Below are 17,769 nucleotides of genomic sequence, written 5' to 3' on the forward strand. Positions count from 1 at the left end.
CCTAGGAGAACTGCGGCCAACTAGAAGGACCACAATGACCCTGTGTGCACAAGACCCTAGTCATGGTTTATTTATTCTAAGCCCTGAGGTCTTTGTGAGGTCTGGCTGAGTTGCTGAGTCTGTGACTAGGAGCCAGCACCACTGGACCAGAATGCTTGCCTGATAGGGACCTCCAAAGCTGGGGGCAGGGTAGGGGGCGTCTCATAGAGGAGGTGTGGCTAGACAGTACAGCTGAACAGTACAGCAGGGTAATTATTATTATTTAACACTTATTTAACAGCCCCAATATGCTAAGTGTTTCATGATAATTGACATTTTCCTTCAGAAGTCTGGTAGAGAGCCCTGAATTAAATAAATGCACTAACAATAACTCTTTTCAGCAAAAAGGGCAAGAATAGGAGGGTTAGCTCAAGATAGTCTAGACAGGGTGTTTGTCACAAATCGACAGCACGGCTGGATTTATCAGTATGGATTGCAGAGATGAATAGCTTAGGGAGCACTGGCTACAGACACCCTGGGTTTCCAACAAAGCCCACTGTGACCTGTGTTTTTTAGTTTGAACTCAAGTTCTGATTTAGAAAAGTGCTTTTTCTTCACATGCGTGGCTTAGGAAACTTTCATTTGGCATCAAGCTGTGCAGTTCAGAAACCCAGACATCAGAGTTTCCTCTGAAACCTCAGAGCAAATGTTAATACATACAAACCAATCCACCATTTTGTTTAATGTTTGGCTGCTCTTACAACAACCACTTGATAGGCTAGGTAAACTACCTCAGGCCACTGCATCAACTTTGTGAAGGCCTGGATATTAGGATAACCAGACATGGCCTTTGTTTTAGAGGTAAATATTTTAGTTTTTTTAAACAAAATGAGCCAGGTGCTGGTGGCTCATGCCTATAATCCTAGCTACTCAGGAAGCAGAGATCAGGAGGATCGTGGTTCAAAGCCAGCCTGGGCAAATAATTCATGAGACCCTATCTCAAAAATACCCAACACAAAAAGGACTGATAGAGTGGCTGAAGTGGTAGAGCACCTGCCTAGCCTACCTAAGCATGAGGCCCTGAGTCCAAACCCCAGTAATACCAAAATAAATAAATAAATAAATAAATAAAAACAAAATGATATAATGTATATAAAAATATGCTTCAAAACAACCCAGCACTAAAGGGAGGTGACTGAGGACAGAGCAGACCCATTATATAAATTGGCCATTTGTTGTGTCAGGATGATAGACAGATTAATTGTGTCATTCTCCCCACTTGTGTGTTTGAATGTTGAGTGTTTGAGAATGTCCTTAATAACAAAGACAATATAGACACTGGCTTCCAGAGTCTGACTTCCTGATGACCAACTGGAAAACTTACAAGAACCCATTTGTTTCACTTTGTATCTCTCAAGTGGGAATCACTATCACACAACAATTACTGTTACAGGCACTTTGCATAACAAGGAGCCCTGGCAGTTGCTTAAGGCAGTGACCTAATTCCTTTTGCTGATGAATCTGAACAGGCTTTGACTTAATGCAGCAACTCACTCAGCCCCCTCATCTTTGAGCTCACTTCCTGGACAGCTCAAAAGCAGGATCAGGGACCACCTGAAGGCAGCGGGGACCAGCTGTTGGCTGGGACCTCAGTAGAGCTGCCAGCCAGAACAGAGGTGGCCTCTGTGTAGCCTGGCCTCCTCACCATATGGCGACCTGGTTCTCACAGGATCCTTCCCAGAGAACTGAATGTTTCTTATGACTCAGCCTTGGAAGTCACATGACATCATGACTACCACACTCTATTGGCCAGAGGAGTCACAGTCCCTGATGTTTTGATGGAAGTAGGAGAAATACCATCGAGACCTTTTTTTTTTAACCCCTGTAGTCATTTTGGAAAAACACAACCTGCTGCCCCAGCTGACAAGGAATGGCCCATGCCCACCTACTGTCCCCAGTTCCCAGGGTGGTCACTTGTCTGCCTGTCCCCATTACCCACCCTATAGCTCAATTTCATCATTAGGAGGGAAGCTGTGTCTCACCAAGGAGGCCAGACTCAGTTGTCCTAATGGTCTGTGAAATCCCTTTAGAGGGCTTGTTTGTTGTTTTGTAAACTGAAAGGGGGGACTATTAGCCTGCCTGAGCTGACCTTCAAGCTCAAAGGCCATGGGCTTGGTTACTGGTATCACTGGAGCTGGGCAGGAACTCAGGGTTTGGAGTTTAGACCACCCCCCTTTGACACTTCCTTGTCAGCTACTTGCCACTACTGAAGTCCATCCACCAGTTCATACTGCCTCCTCTGCTGCCTCTTCCACTGTGAATGAACTTCTGCTCCCTGATAATTCTCTCTGGTTTGTTTTATTTTTGCAAAAGCGCAGAACAAGGGCTCATGGGTGGGCCTTCTTGCTTCTAGCCCTGGCTGTGCAACTTTGGTCAGGTTTCTTATGGTTTCTGTGCTCAGTTTTTTCACCTGGAAAATCAGAACACAATCTCTTGTGATCACTGGGAGGTTAAGGAGATACTGTGCATAATGAAGTTGGTACACTATGTATGAGCCCTCAAATCTGCCTACATCCAGAGTCTGCGGATAGGCCTGCGGCGGGAGCAGCGTTTGGAGGCAGAAGTCAAGAATGACAGGTCTCTGCTCTTTCAGCACGCCCAGACCCTCTTCCCTTTCCCAGGGCGCCCTCCGCTCCACCCTCGCATCCCCAGTGTAGATGTATAGCATTAATCATGATCTGCAATTCCAAGTTTACCCAGCCAAGGCTACCGGTGCCGCTTTGGCCCTCCTTGTGCTCCCTTTACTCTCAGCCCCAGCCCCGCCGCCACGTGCCGCACGTAGGTGGCACCGCACAAATATCTGGAGGGGTAAACAAATAGAGCCGAAGTCTGCGCGGTTGTTGAATGAGCCTGCAGTGGCCCCCAACCGCAGGCGGAAGGTTGCACAGAGATCGGGCGGGGTGCGCTGCGGTCAAGGTCCGCGGAGGAAAAGGGGTCTGCGGACTCAGGACCGGCAGGGGGCGCGCGCGGAGACGGGAGGGGCCGCACCTGTGCAGCCGGGCTGGGGTAGATGGGGAGGGGACCGGCGCCCCGGAGCAGCTGCGCGCCCCGCCCCGCGGGCTCCTCCCCGCCGCCGCGGCCCCCAGGCTGCTGCCCCGATGCGCTGCGCCCGGAGCTGGGGCCGAGTCGCCGCCGCAGCTGTTGGGGCGCCCGGGCCGGGTGACGCCGCCGCCGCCCGTGCACCTCTCAGACCTCACTGACCGCATGGAGTCCCCGGAAGGCGCCGGTCCGGGAGGTGAGTATGGACCCAGCCCCCTATCCTCCAGCTGCGCTTTCTCCGCAGCAGGCTTCAGCCCCTCCCCTGATCCACCCATCCGCCGCGCGAAGACCCGAAGACCCTCGGGCAGCTCCAGGACCCGCCCGGGCCAGAGGAGGGAGCCTGGGCCGGGCGCCTCCCGGAAACGGTCCCGGCGTCGGGCTGGGGGCGCACAGACCGCGTCCCCGCCCCCTTGTTCTCCCCGCGCCGATTCGGGAAGCCCTGGCGAGAGCGCTCCTTGGTGGGTGGCTCAGAGTTCAGTGCTGAGCCCCCTCCCAGCCGAGCCAGGGAGGGGGGGCGGGGAGGGTCTGCGGAGGACGGAGTTTGGGGTCTCAGACCGCAAAGGCGTGGGGGTGACGCTGACCGCCTGTTCGCGCGTCGGCTTTGTTCGCCCCAGCAGCGATTCCAGGGACAAGGGACGAGAGGCCGCAAGGGGCGCGGGGCTAAATAGGGTCTCGGTGAGACCGTGGGGTTGCGCCAGGGCTCCCGAGGCTTCAGGATGGCGGATCCGTGCGGCCCAGCGGCACGCACATCAGGAATGGGAGGGGTGTGTGGAGTGCCCCCTCCTCGCGTCCCCTGTCAACTGTCAGGGGGTCCCTTGAGAGTTGAGGTCGTACCGCAGGAGTCTTGCCCAAACAGGGTGGTGGCTGATAATGGAAAAGTCTCAGGCACACACACCCTTCTCAGGTCGCTTTCCAGAGGGCTTTTCAGGAATTCATGGCCTGGGAACTTGGATGTAAACTGAAAAATCCTCCACCTGCCTGGCCAGGCCCAGTACCTCCTGGATTTCCTGGAGGTCCGTCCCATCCCAGGGAGCCAGCAGGTGTCTGGGGTACTGGCCAGCCTGCCCCTCTGCTGGCCTCCTAGCCAGCCCAAGGGCTGTCCCTGGGATCTTCTGCAAGCAGTAGATCCACCTGCCATTGTGTCTGGGTGCCCTTGTCCCTCTATCTGAGCACCAGACACACCCAGAGTCTAGTGGATTGGGGTTTTGTCATTTGTGGAGGGGATCCAAGCTCTCTTGCTACTGACGGTCCCAGGACTCTGGGTCTTCCCAGTAACAGCTTCATGGGCTTCAGAAAGGTGTAGATTTGGAGAGGAAGGGTTTGTCTCCAAGCTATTTTTTAGCTGAGTTGTTGGCAGGCCACCGGTGCACCCTTTTCCTTTTCCACTCCTCAGTGGCGGCAGCTCCCTTTCCCCTTAGGACTGAGGGAGCCCGTGATGAGGCAGTTGGAAGAGGAGGTTAAAGTCTTTTCTCTCCTCCTCTAGGGAAAGGAAGGACTTCTCAGAAGCCTCAAAGGACAGAGGGAGCAGGCTGAGTTTCTGAATGCATCACTTACTGACTGGGGGCCTCAGACCCCTAACTCATTCAGTGCAGACAATCATTTACCTGATGCCTGCAGTTGCTGGTTGGGGAGGAACAGCACAAATGAAGTACTGAACTCAGAGCCAGCCTCTTGCCCTTAGTACCTCTAGCCCTGTTTCCTTGTCTGCATCCTGGGCTGCTGATCTCTGCTTCCTGGGATCTCATGAGACCTCATGTTGGTGACTATGACTGTCATATCTGAGTTCTTACTTACTTTTGACACTTTATTTTGAAGAGTGTGAAGCACACACAGAAGTAGAGACCAATACAATGAAGATCCATGTAAAACCTACTGGCCCTAGACCCTTAATTAGGCTGATTCATCCAGACCATGCCAACCTCATTTCAGTAATATTGTGAAGCAAATCTAGACATATTTCATTGATACCCATTTGAGAAATTATCTATTAAAAGATTTTTATAGCTGGAGGAGTGGCTTAAGTGGTAGAGCACCTGACTAGCAAGTATGAGGCCTTGAGTTCAAACCCCAGTACGGCCCAAAAAAAAAAGATTTTTATAAAGCATCATTAAAATGCCACTTTTGCACCTCAACAAATTAATAGTTTCTTAATATCAAAGTGTGTAAACCTTTGCACAGGAGTGTGAAGCATTCCCTTCTCAAAGGGCCCCAACGTGGGCTGGTGGAATGGCTCAAGAGGTACAGTGCCTGCCTGTCAAGCATGAGGACCTGAGTTCAAGCCCCAGTACTGCAAAAAAAAGAAGGGTCCCAACTGCTGCCTTTGAACACCAAGACTCTATTGCTCCCCTACCTCAGGCCTGTCAGAGCATCTACAGAGAGAAAGGGAGGGGCTTGTAGCTCTGACTTCAGGAAGCTAAGAGTCAAGATTAAGGTCCTAGCCTCCTTAAAATGCTGGGGGAGGGTTTGGATTCAGGGACAAAGATGCTAGGGAAATGGGGTGCAAGTGGCCCCTACCTCTATGACCATCTCTAACTCCTTACAGCCATTTTGCTTTTTGCATTTATTCATTCACTTCATTAATTCATTTGTTCAATGGTGTGCAGAGGTCTGGCCCTGACAGCACAGCAGGGAACATAAGATTTGGGCCAAATTTCTCAGTCACGAATGTGTTGGAAATAGGTCGCAGCATAACACAGGTGGCAGCAGCCAACCCTCAGGGAAGCCTGATGGGCAAGGCTGTGGCACACCAGTTCCCAACTCCAACTATAAGTCGGACAGCACCAGTCCCTGCAGGGGACTGGGCGCTCCTTCCTTAATAGGTGCTGTTTGGGGCTAAGGACCAGGACACTTCGGGTGTCCTTCTTAGAGCCTCCGAAACACCCACTTGCCTCTACCCTGGACAGGGCTCTGAGCCCACCCAACCCCTAGCTCTGCCAGGCTGTCAGCCCCCTGCTCTACCCCTACCTGTGTGTCATGGTGGCTTTGCTTCCTACCCTGGGAAGAGCAGCATGTCTTGCCCATGTGGAATCTGTTCCTTCTTCCTACAAGAGCTTGCCACAAGGGTATAGAGAGACCTAGGTGATTCTCAGCACAACCACTTAACTGTGGGGCCTCGGGATCATTCATTCACCTCCCCCCGCCATTTATTTAGCAAACATTTATTTTGCACCTAATGTGTTCTAGAACCAAGTGTAGGTCCTGGGAATATAGCGATGGATATAAGTGCTGCTGCAAGCTTGTACTTCTCATGCCCAAGTCCAACCTACTCTGAGGCTGAGCATGTCGCTTGACACAGGAACACAGAAAATGTTAATGTGTGGCATTACTTCCCCAAGTTTGCCCATCAACTCCAACCAAGGTTAGCCTGTTTCCACTGAGGGTTATTTTTCACTGAAATATAATTCACACATTAAAAAAAAAACTAACCCTTTGAAAGCATACAAGTGAGTGTTATTATATTCATCAAGTTGTATCATCTTCACCACTTTGTAATACTGGAATGTTTTTACTGTGTCCCTATTCTGGACACTATCATATGAACATATAGATTCATGTAATTTGTGGCCTTTTATGACTACATTTGCTTCTCACATTTTCAAAGTCCTTCAGTGAGAAGCATGTGCCAGCACAGTCTCCTTTTTGTTGTTGAAGATGTTCGGTCGTATGGCTGACCCTCAGTTGAGTAATGTGAATCTTGCTGTGAACACTCACGCCCACATCTTTGTGTAGACACACATCTTAGCTCCCTTGGGTAGCACCTAGGAATGGGTTTCCTGGATCCTGTGGTAACTCTAGGCTTAATCTCTTGGGAAGCTGCTGTTTTCCACAGTGGCCATACCACTTCAGGTGCCAAGATCAATCTTGCCCCTTCCTGGGGACTAAGACTTCCTCTATCCCTGGCATCGTGACTTCAATCTCATTTCCACCAGGTTATTCCAACCAAAAGACTCAGGGTATTTTGTTTGTCTGCAGTGCTGGGATGTATCCCAGGGCCTAAAGCATGATAGGCAAGTGCTCTACCACTGAGCTACATCCCCAGGCTCAAGATTCACGTTTTGTTTTTAGATTTTTGGGGGGGTTGGTTTGTTTTGATATGGTCTATGTAGCCCAGTCTGGCCTCAAACTCCTGATCTTCCTGCCTCCACATTCCAATGCTGCTGGGATTACAGGCATGTGCCACCACACCCAGCTCAAGATTGATGGGTTCTTGTTTTCATTTTTTTTCTTTTTTTGGCAGTGCTAGGGTTTAAACTTAGGGCCTCACATTTGCTAGGCAGGCTCTCTTACTGCTTGAGCCACTCTACCAGCCCCAGGATTTGTGTTCTTCATTTTCCTCCCCCGGCACAGACCAGGGAACCACAACTTACAGAATTTAGAGTCATTTTAACAAGGCCACTGTGCCTATGGCGGGCTCGAAGTTTGCCCCAGGGCTGAGGCCCCATGTGATCATAGGATCCATAATGAAGTGTGCCAGTGTTACCAACACCCCATCCCAAGATGGAGATGCAGGTTACTATTTGAGATCTTGGGTGGGGCCATCATCTCAGGAGGGCCCAGCACATGGAAGGTGGGGGTGTGCCTAAAGGCTTCTTCCTCCCACCCAGATTGTGTTCTCACTGGCCTCATTATAAAAATGCAAGTGGATGCTATCCCTCAACTCAGAACCCTTCAGCAATTTCTCCCAGCTACTCAGGTCAGAGAAGCAGCCAAAATCCTGAAAATGTCCACATGGCTTGCATACACCCCTACATATGCCCCCCTGCCTCACCACCCTCACCTGCTGTCCTGTCCCCATCTCAATGCCCCCCCGGCTGTACTTCAGATGTGATCCACACTCCTCCCAGTACCTTTGCACCTACTGTTCCAGTACCAGTCTGTCCTCCAAGTATCACAGGTCTCCCTCTCACCTTTACAGGGCTATGTTTCTATGGAGAACCCTCCCTGATCCTTTCCTAAAATGGGAGAATGCCCCCAGGTGCCCCTGGGCACTGCCCACCCTTCACAAGGGCAGAATCCTATTTTGTTCAGGCTTCATCCCCAGAACAGCAGGAGCACTTAGACTTTGTTGGAGAAATGAAGGACAGGGCCTTCTTGTTTAGATGAGGAGAAACTGGCTGGAGGAGTGGCTCAAGTGGTAGAGCACCTGCCTAGCAAGCATGAGGTCTTGAGTTCAAACCCCAATACTGCCAAAAAAAAAAAAAAAGGAATTAAATAGATGAGGGGAAACAAGAGGATGGTTGTGAATAGTACCCCACTTCTGTCCCACCTTCATTTAGAAATCCACTTCCTGCCTGAGTTGGGCCCTGGGAACTTCAAACCAGAGTCTGAGAGGTGAGAATGTACTTGAGCTGGAGGCAGGGGACTCTAAAGCAGAGACTCCAGTTGTTGCCTATGCCCTCTGTGCCACAATATTCCTGTCAGAGATCTGGACTGACTGCCCCACTAGGCAGACTGTGGCCTGAGCCTTCTATCCAGAGTGGAGTCATATTCTAGGTTTGAGGTATTTTTTAACTGGAGGCACAGCACAAGCATACAGAAAAAGAATCACACACTACTACCTTTGGGCTAGAGGGACCTAGGGTCTCCTGTGCCACAGCCCATCCTTGGGTCTCTTTCAACCCTATGGACAGTGATTCAAACCATCACAGCTCCTCTGCTTAAAGAAGGACCTAAGTCACATCCCTCATGTGCTCTGGGCAGGCAGGTGGCTTTGCTGGATGTGGAGGGGGGGGCACACCCACCAGAAGGTGTGACTTCACCCTCTGAAGACCCTCAGCAACCATATTCTAAATGCCAGTGGAGGTCTTCTAGCCTGACCAGCCTCCCGGCTTGAGGTGGGCCACAAAGATAGCATTCAGGGCACCTGGGACATAGGCAGGTGTACTACATGGTCAACTGGGCAAGGGACAATGATTAAGCCATGGACTGTATAAATGGTAGATGGCAGGCGCCAGTCAGCAGGATGATCCTGACTACTCCAGACAGTCCTCATCACACCTCCCAGCTCTTTTACCATTTGGGATGTCCCCAAGGAGGTTGGGGCCTCCCCCTCCAGCACAGAAGGTCCTCACTCAGGAGGCTAGGGGTGCCCCAGCTCTGCAGGGACTCAATTTCCTTATCTTCCTCAACTCAGTTGGAGAGGGGTGGGAGGTACTCAGGAGCTCTCCAGACTCATGCATCCCACCAAGCAACATCCAAGCTGCCAACCTGTGTCATTGGGGATGGCAGGCTGGCCCCTGGCAGCTGTTGGCACTCCAAGCCTAGGGTATCCCCCTCCCCGCCACCAATGCAGCCCTCGTGGCAGCAGCTGCTCCTCTGGATGAGTTCAGAGCCCATCAGCCAAGAGCTGATAAAGGAGCTGATGGATTTGTGGATGGAGAATCCAGAATGACCCCAGGTGACGGTGCCAGTCACTGGAAAGGTGCCTCTGGTATTTGTGTGGACCAAGGGACACAGTCTCCACCCCAACAATTCCTGAGGGGCTCCTGCTCTTATCTGACAGAAAAAAATTATAATTTCATATATATACATATGAAATTTCATATGTAAAACAATAGATTTTTGGAAAAGTTTTCATAGAAATAACCTGGAATGTGAAGTGGGGCTCATTTTCTTTCATTTTTAATTCAAATACAGCATCGGTTTTTAATAGGAAAAGTCAGTCCGCAGAGGAAAGACAGGACAGCTCACATGGGCACCTACAAGGGATCCTTCAGTGCACCCTGGACAAACCAAAAATTAGACATATTGGCAGTATGTGAACACTGGGGGATGATGTGCCCAACATGGAATTCTAGTGGCAAGAGCTGCCTAGCCCTGATGATGGTCTGGACATCCATTCTCAGATGTCACCTCCCTCATCCCAGGGAGGACACCAGGGCCTGAGGGAGAGGAACAGCCTCCCTGCCCCCTTGTCTGAGGCCCTGGTATAGGGCCATCCTGCAAAACCGTCACTGCCCAGAGCCTCCAAGGAGGACATGACTTGCTAACTCCTCATGCCCCCTCTAGGCCCTGGACTTGGAGTGTAGGGATCCTGTGAATCTCGAGGTGACACCATGTCTTCGTTGCAGAGATCGTTAAGGAGGTTGAGGTGCTGCAGACTGCTCTAGGTGTCCCAGCCCATGGAACAGGGGACAGTTGCCACACACCTGTGGCTGAAGAGGAAGCAGGAATCCCAATACCAGCACCAGGGCTCCTGCAGGTCACAGAGAGGAGGCGTAAGTACTGATAACCTGCCCAGCACTCTATGGGGACCCCAGTCTTCCCCCAAAGTACCACATGCCCTTAGTGGGGAAGGCAGCAATGCAGTGTAAGAATTGATCTAGGCCCAGTCCTCTTACAGCTGTGGCTCTCTGGGTCTTAGCTGTACCCTCTGTAAAATGGAAGAACACAGAAAGCTCTCCAGTCTTGAGTGTGCAGAGCTGACAGTCTGGCCACTGGGTTTGCCCAAGTGTTACAATGCACTAGTGTTAGGCCTGTGGGAAGAGGTCCCTGGGGAGTTTTGTCAGAGGGACCTGCAAGTGACTGTGCCTCCTGCTGTCCCCCCGACCCCAGAACCTCTCAGCAGTGTCTCCTCTCTGGAGGTTCACTTTGACCTCCTGGATCTCACTGAGCTGACCGACATGTCTGACCAGGAGCTGGCCGAGGTGTTTGCAGACTCTGATGATGAGAATCTTACCAGTGAATCCCCGGCAGGTGAGGCTGGAACTGGGTTTGGGAGAGAGGTGTAGGAGGGTGGGCTGGGGAAACCCTAGGGTCCTTGCTCTTCCAGAACCTTACTTTGAAAACAATTTCTTCCCAAACATGTAATGTGTACTTGTCACCTCTACACCATTTCATTCAGCTGACATTTTACCTTGCCATATACCCAAGGTGAATTTTCCTCCCATCACATCTACCTCTCCTTGACTTTACTTTTCAAATGCGTAACAAGAAGCCAAAGATGTCCCTTGAAAGCTGTATTAAATGTGAATTTTCAGCTAGGCCAAACACAAAGTGGGTTGGGGCACATTCACCAACATAGGCTCCTCCTCAGCTCACTGACCTGGTTCCCAAGAAGTACTGCCATTGTCTGGAGTCCCGGGCAGCAGTGTGTGTGGGGAAAAGGCCAGCCCCAACATCCTCCCTTCCCTCTTCCAAACCTCACACAGCAGAGCCCTGAATGTTGTCTTTTCGTGTCTCTCTCCCAATCCCCATGGTCACAGCATAGGATTCACCATCTAATGGGGATACGAGTCCATTAGTTTGTCTCCAAAAGTAAAGGACATCAAGGTGATTCACTTGTCCACCTCAGGCTGTAGGGTGGGTAGAACAAATGCTCTACCAATTAAGCCACAATTAAGCCACTCCTCCAGCCCTTTGGGTAGAACAAATGAAGTGAGCGTCCCCACCAGACAGTCTGGCCCAGTCTCTGCTCCCATACCCTCAGGTCCACTCTGGAACCTACACCTGCCCACAATGGCCCACAATGAGACCTACACATGCACCAGGATGAGACCTACACACACACACACGCACAGATCAGGCAGGATAAGACCTACATATGCACGTGTGCACACAGCCCAGTTTAAGACCTATGTACACAGCCAAAGCCACCATGTACCCACCCCAGCCTCTCGCCTTGCTGAACCTCACTTCCCATATCCCCACCAGGTCTGCACCCATTGCCCCGGGCCAACTGCCTGCGCTCCCCCTCCTGGACAAGGACAAGGGCTGAGCAAAATCCTGACAAGCAGCCCATTGGTGACCCAGAGCAGCAGGCTGCAATCGTGAACACGTTCCTCACTGTGGAGGGGCCCAAGGAGGACTAAGCTGTCTCCACCCATGGAGCTTCCACAGGAACTGGGCCAGACAACCACTGCAATGGCAAATCCAGACAGTCCTGTCCCCAGGGATGCATTCCATCCACCCCACAAGGCTCCAGCCATCACCTCTTGATGCTCAGTCATGGTTGGGGTGCTGCACATGCCTCTGGGCACCAGCACAAGCACAGCCCAGTGGCCTTATGTCCAGCTGGTTCCTGGGCCCTGGATCTGGGACAACACTATGTGGAGTCAGTACTTGGGGATGAAACAAAGAGTGAACAGTGACAATTGGTGGTCTGGGCCTTGTGGAAACTCTTGTCTGTAGGAACTGTGCTCTTCCCTATCACAGATTCCCAAGTAGGCTCAGGGTGAGAGAGCCACTCCAAGAACCCTGAGAGTGTCTCCAGTCTCATATTTCCCCAGGCCACTGAGCTCAGAAGACAGAGGTGGGTTTGGTGTTGGCCCATGGCATGCTCTGCTGTCCAGCCAAGCATTTAGGGTGGGGGTGGGTGAGGAGGAAATCAGTCCCAAAACTTTTCAGCTTGATTTCAGAAGGCAGGCACTGTTGGTTCAAGTCCCCTCCCCAGACCTCCAGACCTACTTCTGGCATCTGTGTGTGATGACTGAGGGCCTGGTCCACCTCCTTCCCAGCTCAGAACACCAAATACCGCCAGAATGCCTCAGAACCTTGATGACACCTCCCAGCCTGCTAGGGGGTGGGGGGCGGGGTTCATCCTCTACTCTGTCCCAGGTCTATAACAAGGGCATGTACTTGTGTCTGTCCTCCACATCCCAACTACCCAGCTGCACCACCTGCCCACAGCCTGTCAAATGCACTCAGTGACCCTGTGAGTCTGTATCCTGGGAGCAGCCTAGACAGGGGAGATGAGGCACTACCCAGTCTGTGGTAGTATTTGGAGCATCTCAACTCAGCCTCTCCAACAGGCTGCTAGTCTGGTCAGGAATCAAAAACTAGTTTTGAAATAATATTTTAATTTGTGTGTGTGTGTGTGTGTGTGTGTGTGTGTGTGTCCCCAAGCCACCTTCCCTGCCCTATTCCCAGTAAAGCATTTCCAAGGAAGAAAGATTTTCATTTGACTCTCCTGGAAAGATTCCCTAGGCATGCAAATGGGCTTCTCCCATTGCAAGGGACATCTAGGAGGCCCCTATTTCTGAGCTGCCCTCCACCTCTGCACTGTTGGTCCCTAAAGGCAAGTCCATTTCCTGCCTGACTGACAAACTCTCCTAAAACAAAAACTATCCCTGGTTGCCAAAGGACACAACGGAGCAGCTGTCTCTTTCAATCTCATAAAGGCAGCCATGGGCCCCACCCCCACCCAGCAGGGTCTTCCCCCCACTGTCCACCCTTCCTGCTACAGCTTCCTGGAGCCATTTAGAGTGGGATTAAAGCTTCACCACCATCTGAAGGCCTGACCATGGTCTCTTTCTTTCTAGCTGACACCAGGGCGCCGCTGGGGCTCTGCTGTGCTGTGCTGCAGAATGCACTCATATGGGTTACATTTCAGGGACAAGTGCCCTGGATTTTCAGTCCCTAAGTAATACAATAAAAGGAGTCACTAAGGAGTCAAAATTCCACCCACATGAGCTGGAATTGCAGTTAAATCTCCAGTGTACTCGTCCCAAAAGAGCTCTAGGGCCCACAAGGGAGGCCCAAACCCCACTTAACCTGTGAAATGAGGTGAACACACAGCAGCCAGGTGTGACCTGCTTTCTGCCCAGGAACTTGTGACCTGTGGCAGGGGCAGCAACCTCAGCAGATCTTCCCTGCCTAGATTCTCCCAACAGAAAATTCTCAGCCAGGTTCCGTGTTGGCTTGAACCCAGAACTGGACTGGAAGTCAACACTCCATGCACTTTCTGAGAAGAGTGTGGCTTCTGGCTCATTCTGAGTATCCCATTCCCCCTTCACTCCTCTCAGAGAAAGGGAGGCAGAAAGGCTGAGAACACCAACCAGAAAGCAGGCCACCAGCCTTAGCTGTTTCAGTTCAAACCGGGGAAGAGGATGGCTGCTCCCAACTCCTGCAGACTTCTTCAGTGGTTGGCACACCTACAGCAAGAAGACAGCAAGAGGTTTCCAAAGTGGGTGGAGCACTGCCAAAGTACTGTCGCTCACTCTGCTGTCCAGGGATGGGGTACTACAGAGCCATCACCCGACAGGCAGAGGGGTAACCCCCAAATCACACAGGATGGACAGGAAAACTGATTGTTGGTGAGTTGCTACCAGAGCAGGAGACTGCTCCAGCTTATTAACTAGCAACTTGTAAAGGTGGGGAAACAAAACACACCTGGATCAAACAAGGTGAAGGTGGTGGAAGACACACCTGATGGTGGTGAGAAACAGCCCAGGCATGCATAATCAGATGAGTTGCACTGAGGACCCAGAATACACAAGGAGCCATAATCTCAAAGGGCCCTGGTGACTGTGTCCAACAGATCCCAGCCTCACAATGTTAGTGGGAACCAACCACTGTCAGTTAATGCAAGGCCAGCACCACAGGTGAGTCAAGGCAGCGACACCATACAACCAAGACAACACTGGTCCTGGAGACCCTAACACAGATGCTATGACACCAAAAGGCTTTCTGGGGTTGAAGGATCACCCCCTGACCCACCGAGGGACAAAGGACAGGGCCCCAACAGGACCTCAAGTGGCTCAACTCATCTGGGTTTGATGGAGGCCACAATACAGGCTGAACCCTGGAGATTTAAAAAATTCAGTAATCGGGGAGCTGGTGGAGTGGCTCAAGTGGTAGAGCACCTGCCGAGCTTCAGCATGAAGTCCTGATTTCAAACCCCAGTGCCACCAAAAAAAATAAAAACAACAAAAAATTCAATAATGTACACAGCAAAAGATGAAAGTGCCTGACTCCAGTTGGAAATTCTACTTTTGAAGCAAAGAACAGTTTAGAAAATGTAAGGCAAGTCCCAGTGTCTCCCCTTCGGCCAGCCCCATAGGCAGAGAGGGCAGTGAGGGGGTCCCACCCTCCTCCTGGCTGGTCACCCATGAAACTCCATGGGACAGTTGGGTGAGCAAAGGGGTGCCTCCCCAGGGCCATGAGCCTACCCAAAAGACATGGCTGATTGCTCAAAGCCTATCATTTGTGATCCAGTAAGTTCAGGTGTGCAGGGACACCCCCACCAGACCTCAAGCCCTTAGTCTCAGATCCTCACCATACCCAAGGACAAGAAAAAGGTGCCTCTTCAGCCCAACGTATCAAAGGGGGCTTGGAGTTCACAACCTTTACTCAAGAGCTCCCCAATACCAGGAGGAAGCTAATCAGCAAGCACCTGAGAGACTAGTACTCATCTGGGCCCTGCAGGTCCTCCTTCAAGGATGAGAAGGCTGTGGTGCTCAGCTCACACCCACCCTCTGCAATTCCAACAAAAGGGGCTTGGGGGAAAAGTAGCTTACTGAGGAATGGAACTAAATTTGACACTCCATGGTCAGTAAGGCAGGCCAATCCCTAGACAAGGTGCCAGGTTCTGCTGAGAAAACTAAGTCCCTCATGCCCAAGCAGTTCTGCCACAGGGCCCAGGGGTGGTCCCCCAGGGGTGCTCTGTGAGTCCATTCTCAGCCACAGCCTGTGGATGGTGGGTCTCCTTCCTAATTACTGATCAGCTTACCACAAGTCAGACAGTGACTTTAAAGAACCTAGTCTACCCACTTGCAGTTTTCCTTTTTTTTTTTTTGGTGGGACTGGGGTTTGAATTCAGGGCTTCTCACTTGCAAAGCAGGCACTCCTACCGCTTGAGCTACACCTCCAGTCCTTTTTGCTCTGGTTATTTTAGAGATGGGATCTTGCAAACTATTTGCCCAGGCTGACCTCAAACCTCAATCCTCCCAATCTTAGCCTCCGAAGTAGCTAGGATTATAGCGGTGAGCCACCAGCAGATGACTTCTTAATTCTCCACAAAGCCTTGTATATGTCTGTGGTGGGCCCAGGGTGACTGACTTTAAGAAACAGGGTCCATGGTCTCAAGATATCCCTCTGACTCCTCAGCCATCTCCCTTCTTTGGGCTCTGAATGCATTATCTAAAATGTCTATTTGCAGTTGTCATCTGTTTTAATTTTTCAAGTTATTACGTCAGTTGCTTTTGCAAACAATCTGGGTAGCAGCAGTCGCCTGAGTCCCCAGCCAGTGACTGGTGTCAGGTAGCCTCACACAGGTTACACAGGGCTCTCTGGCAAACACCGCTCAGTGCCACCTTCCTCTCGCTCACGATTCCAGTCCTTCAGCCCCTCAGGAAGGGACGTGTCTTCCTCAAGGCTGCCGGTTCCCTCCACGAACTCCTCGTAGGTGGACTTCTCTGCGAAGGGCCGAGGGCCCAACAGCTCTACCATGTCAGCCTTCTCCAACACTTCTTTCTCCAGGAGCCGCCTGCCCACCTGAAAAGGATAGCCACTTGTCAGGCCACTATGAGGGGTCTGCTCTTGCTTAGCCCAGAACAGAGCTGTGCTTAGGTTGCCCTGCCACAGGCCAGTCCCAAAGCTTAGCAGGTCCAAAGAATGTGCATGGCATAACTACAACCTGACCTGTGACCTGTGCTCTGGCTGTTCCTGGATGGAGACCCCACTTGCCTTCTCCACCTGTTCCCGGCACCGTGTCAGCAGTTCCAGGGTCCGATCATAGGCCGAGCTGATGAGATGCCGAACTTCCTCATCGATGAGCTGGGCAGTTGCCTCACTGTAAGGCTTCTCTACCAGGGCCTCACCTTGCCGAGGGAAATCAAAGGACACCTGGCCCAGCTTTTCACTCATTCCAAATTGCACGATCTGAAGTGCATGACAAGCAGATTAGCCACACCCAATATGGCTGCCGGGGGCCATGTGCTGGGACACCTGTTCCTTACCTGGGCATAGGCACTCTGAGTAACCTTCTTCAGGTCATCCTGAGCCCCTGTGGTGATACGCCCAAAGAAGAGCTGCTCAGCCACCCTGCCCCCCAGCATCATGCACATGCGGTCAAAAAGTTGCTCCCGTGTGTATAGGTACTGCTCTCGGGGAAGGTACTGGGCATAACCAAGCCCCTTGCCCCGGGGGATGATGGACACCTGCAAGACAGAACCCAGCATTCTCATCAGCCCCAAACACCCCCCAAGTGCTGCCCAGACCCACCTCGCCAAATCCTGGCCTGATCAGTCTCTGGGCTTGTGCCCATATGGACTGCATGGGCAGGCAGCACTCAGGACTAGAGGCTGCCCCAGCCAGCAGAGCCACACAATCAGTGTGAGATACTGACCTTCAGCAAGGGGTCTGCATGCTCCAAAAACCAGCCCACTACTGCATGCCCAGCCTCATGGTAGGCCACAGTTGTTTTTTCACTGGGCTGTAGGACTTGGGTCTTCTTCTCAAGACCTATAAACCAAGTAAGAAGCAGGGAAGGAATTCCCAACCTCCACCCCTCCAGACTGACAGTCTGTGTCCACTGCCACACTGGATTCCCAAGACCCAGCCAGAAGCCCATCCCTTCCTCTATACCAGAGAGCAGAAAGGCCCAAGGCCTAGTTCCATGCTGCTGTGTTTTGCAGTGAAACCATCTCCCAGCTCTGGAGGGTATCCCATTTTTGTCTACTCTGCCCATGTGCCACCCATGCAGCTCTCCAGTATACTGCTTCAGAAGGTCACTTTTAAGTCAATGAAACAGTTGTGTGTGGGTCAGAGGCACTACATTACTTTCTGTGGCATACTGAGAAACATGACTTGATAAGGAGGGACAACTCCCAATGTCCTAACAGTGCAGCCTACAGCGGGTACAGGACAAAGACAAGCAGACAATGGCATACGCCATTGCATGGATACTCAGCTCAGTAGATCCCCCAGGGCAACCCTCAAAAGCTCTGGTGAGTGTTGCTTTGGACTACTTAG

The 17,769-nt window shown here is 51.6% G+C and overlaps 2 protein-coding genes across 6 annotated transcripts in view; one reads left to right on the top strand and one right to left on the bottom strand.

Moving 5' to 3' along the window:
- The first annotated feature begins 2,871 nt into the window (after positions 1-2,871).
- Positions 2,872-13,448, top strand: Dbndd1 (dysbindin domain containing 1). Of its 2 annotated transcripts, XM_020173610.2 has the most exons (4): positions 3,041-3,274; positions 10,149-10,295; positions 10,633-10,773; positions 11,731-13,448. In XM_020173610.2, exons 1-4 carry the CDS (start codon positions 3,244-3,246, stop codon positions 11,886-11,888), a joined length of 477 nt encoding a protein of 158 aa, XP_020029199.2. In that variant the 5' UTR covers positions 3,041-3,243; the 3' UTR covers positions 11,889-13,448. The 2 variants fall into 2 exon arrangements, with proteins under 2 accessions (XP_073911545.1, XP_020029199.2); XM_074055444.1 differs by lacking the exons at positions 10,633-10,773; positions 11,731-13,448 and having other exon boundaries at positions 2,872-3,274; positions 10,149-10,306.
- LOC109692764 (mitochondrial inner membrane m-AAA protease component AFG3L1) overlaps positions 9,684-17,769 on the bottom strand; it is a 31,837-nt gene continuing 23,751 nt past the window's right edge. For 2 of the 4 annotated variants that reach the window (XM_020173609.2, XM_074055438.1), the window contains 6 exons: positions 17,144-17,259; positions 16,755-16,955; positions 16,483-16,677; positions 16,110-16,290; positions 13,854-13,949; positions 9,684-10,273 (listed from right to left, as the gene is read on the bottom strand). In XM_020173609.2, the coding sequence (XP_020029198.1) occupies positions 13,888-13,949; positions 16,110-16,290; positions 16,483-16,677; positions 16,755-16,955; positions 17,144-17,259 (755 nt within the window). In that variant the 3' untranslated portion in view covers positions 9,684-10,273; positions 13,854-13,887. Of the gene's footprint in view, positions 11,298-13,853; positions 13,950-15,948; positions 16,291-16,482; positions 16,678-16,754; positions 16,956-17,143; positions 17,260-17,769 lie in introns of those variants that run through there. The other 2 variants (XM_020173608.2, XM_074055437.1) reach the window with 2 other exon arrangements.

This window comes from Castor canadensis, chromosome 15, assembly GCF_047511655.1.
Source record: "Castor canadensis chromosome 15, mCasCan1.hap1v2, whole genome shotgun sequence".
Taxonomy (NCBI): domain Eukaryota; kingdom Metazoa; phylum Chordata; class Mammalia; order Rodentia; family Castoridae; genus Castor; species Castor canadensis.

Excerpts from the sequence above, each read along its gene's own strand:
- Dbndd1 (XM_074055444.1), top strand. The coding sequence starts at position 2,884 with ATGAGCCTGCAGTGGCCCCCAACCGCAGGCGGAAGGTTGCACAGAGAT. Across the intron at positions 3,275-10,148 it reads GGAAGGCGCCGGTCCGGGAG|AGATCGTTAAGGAGGTTGAG; the intron begins GTGAGTATGGAC and ends TCTTCGTTGCAG.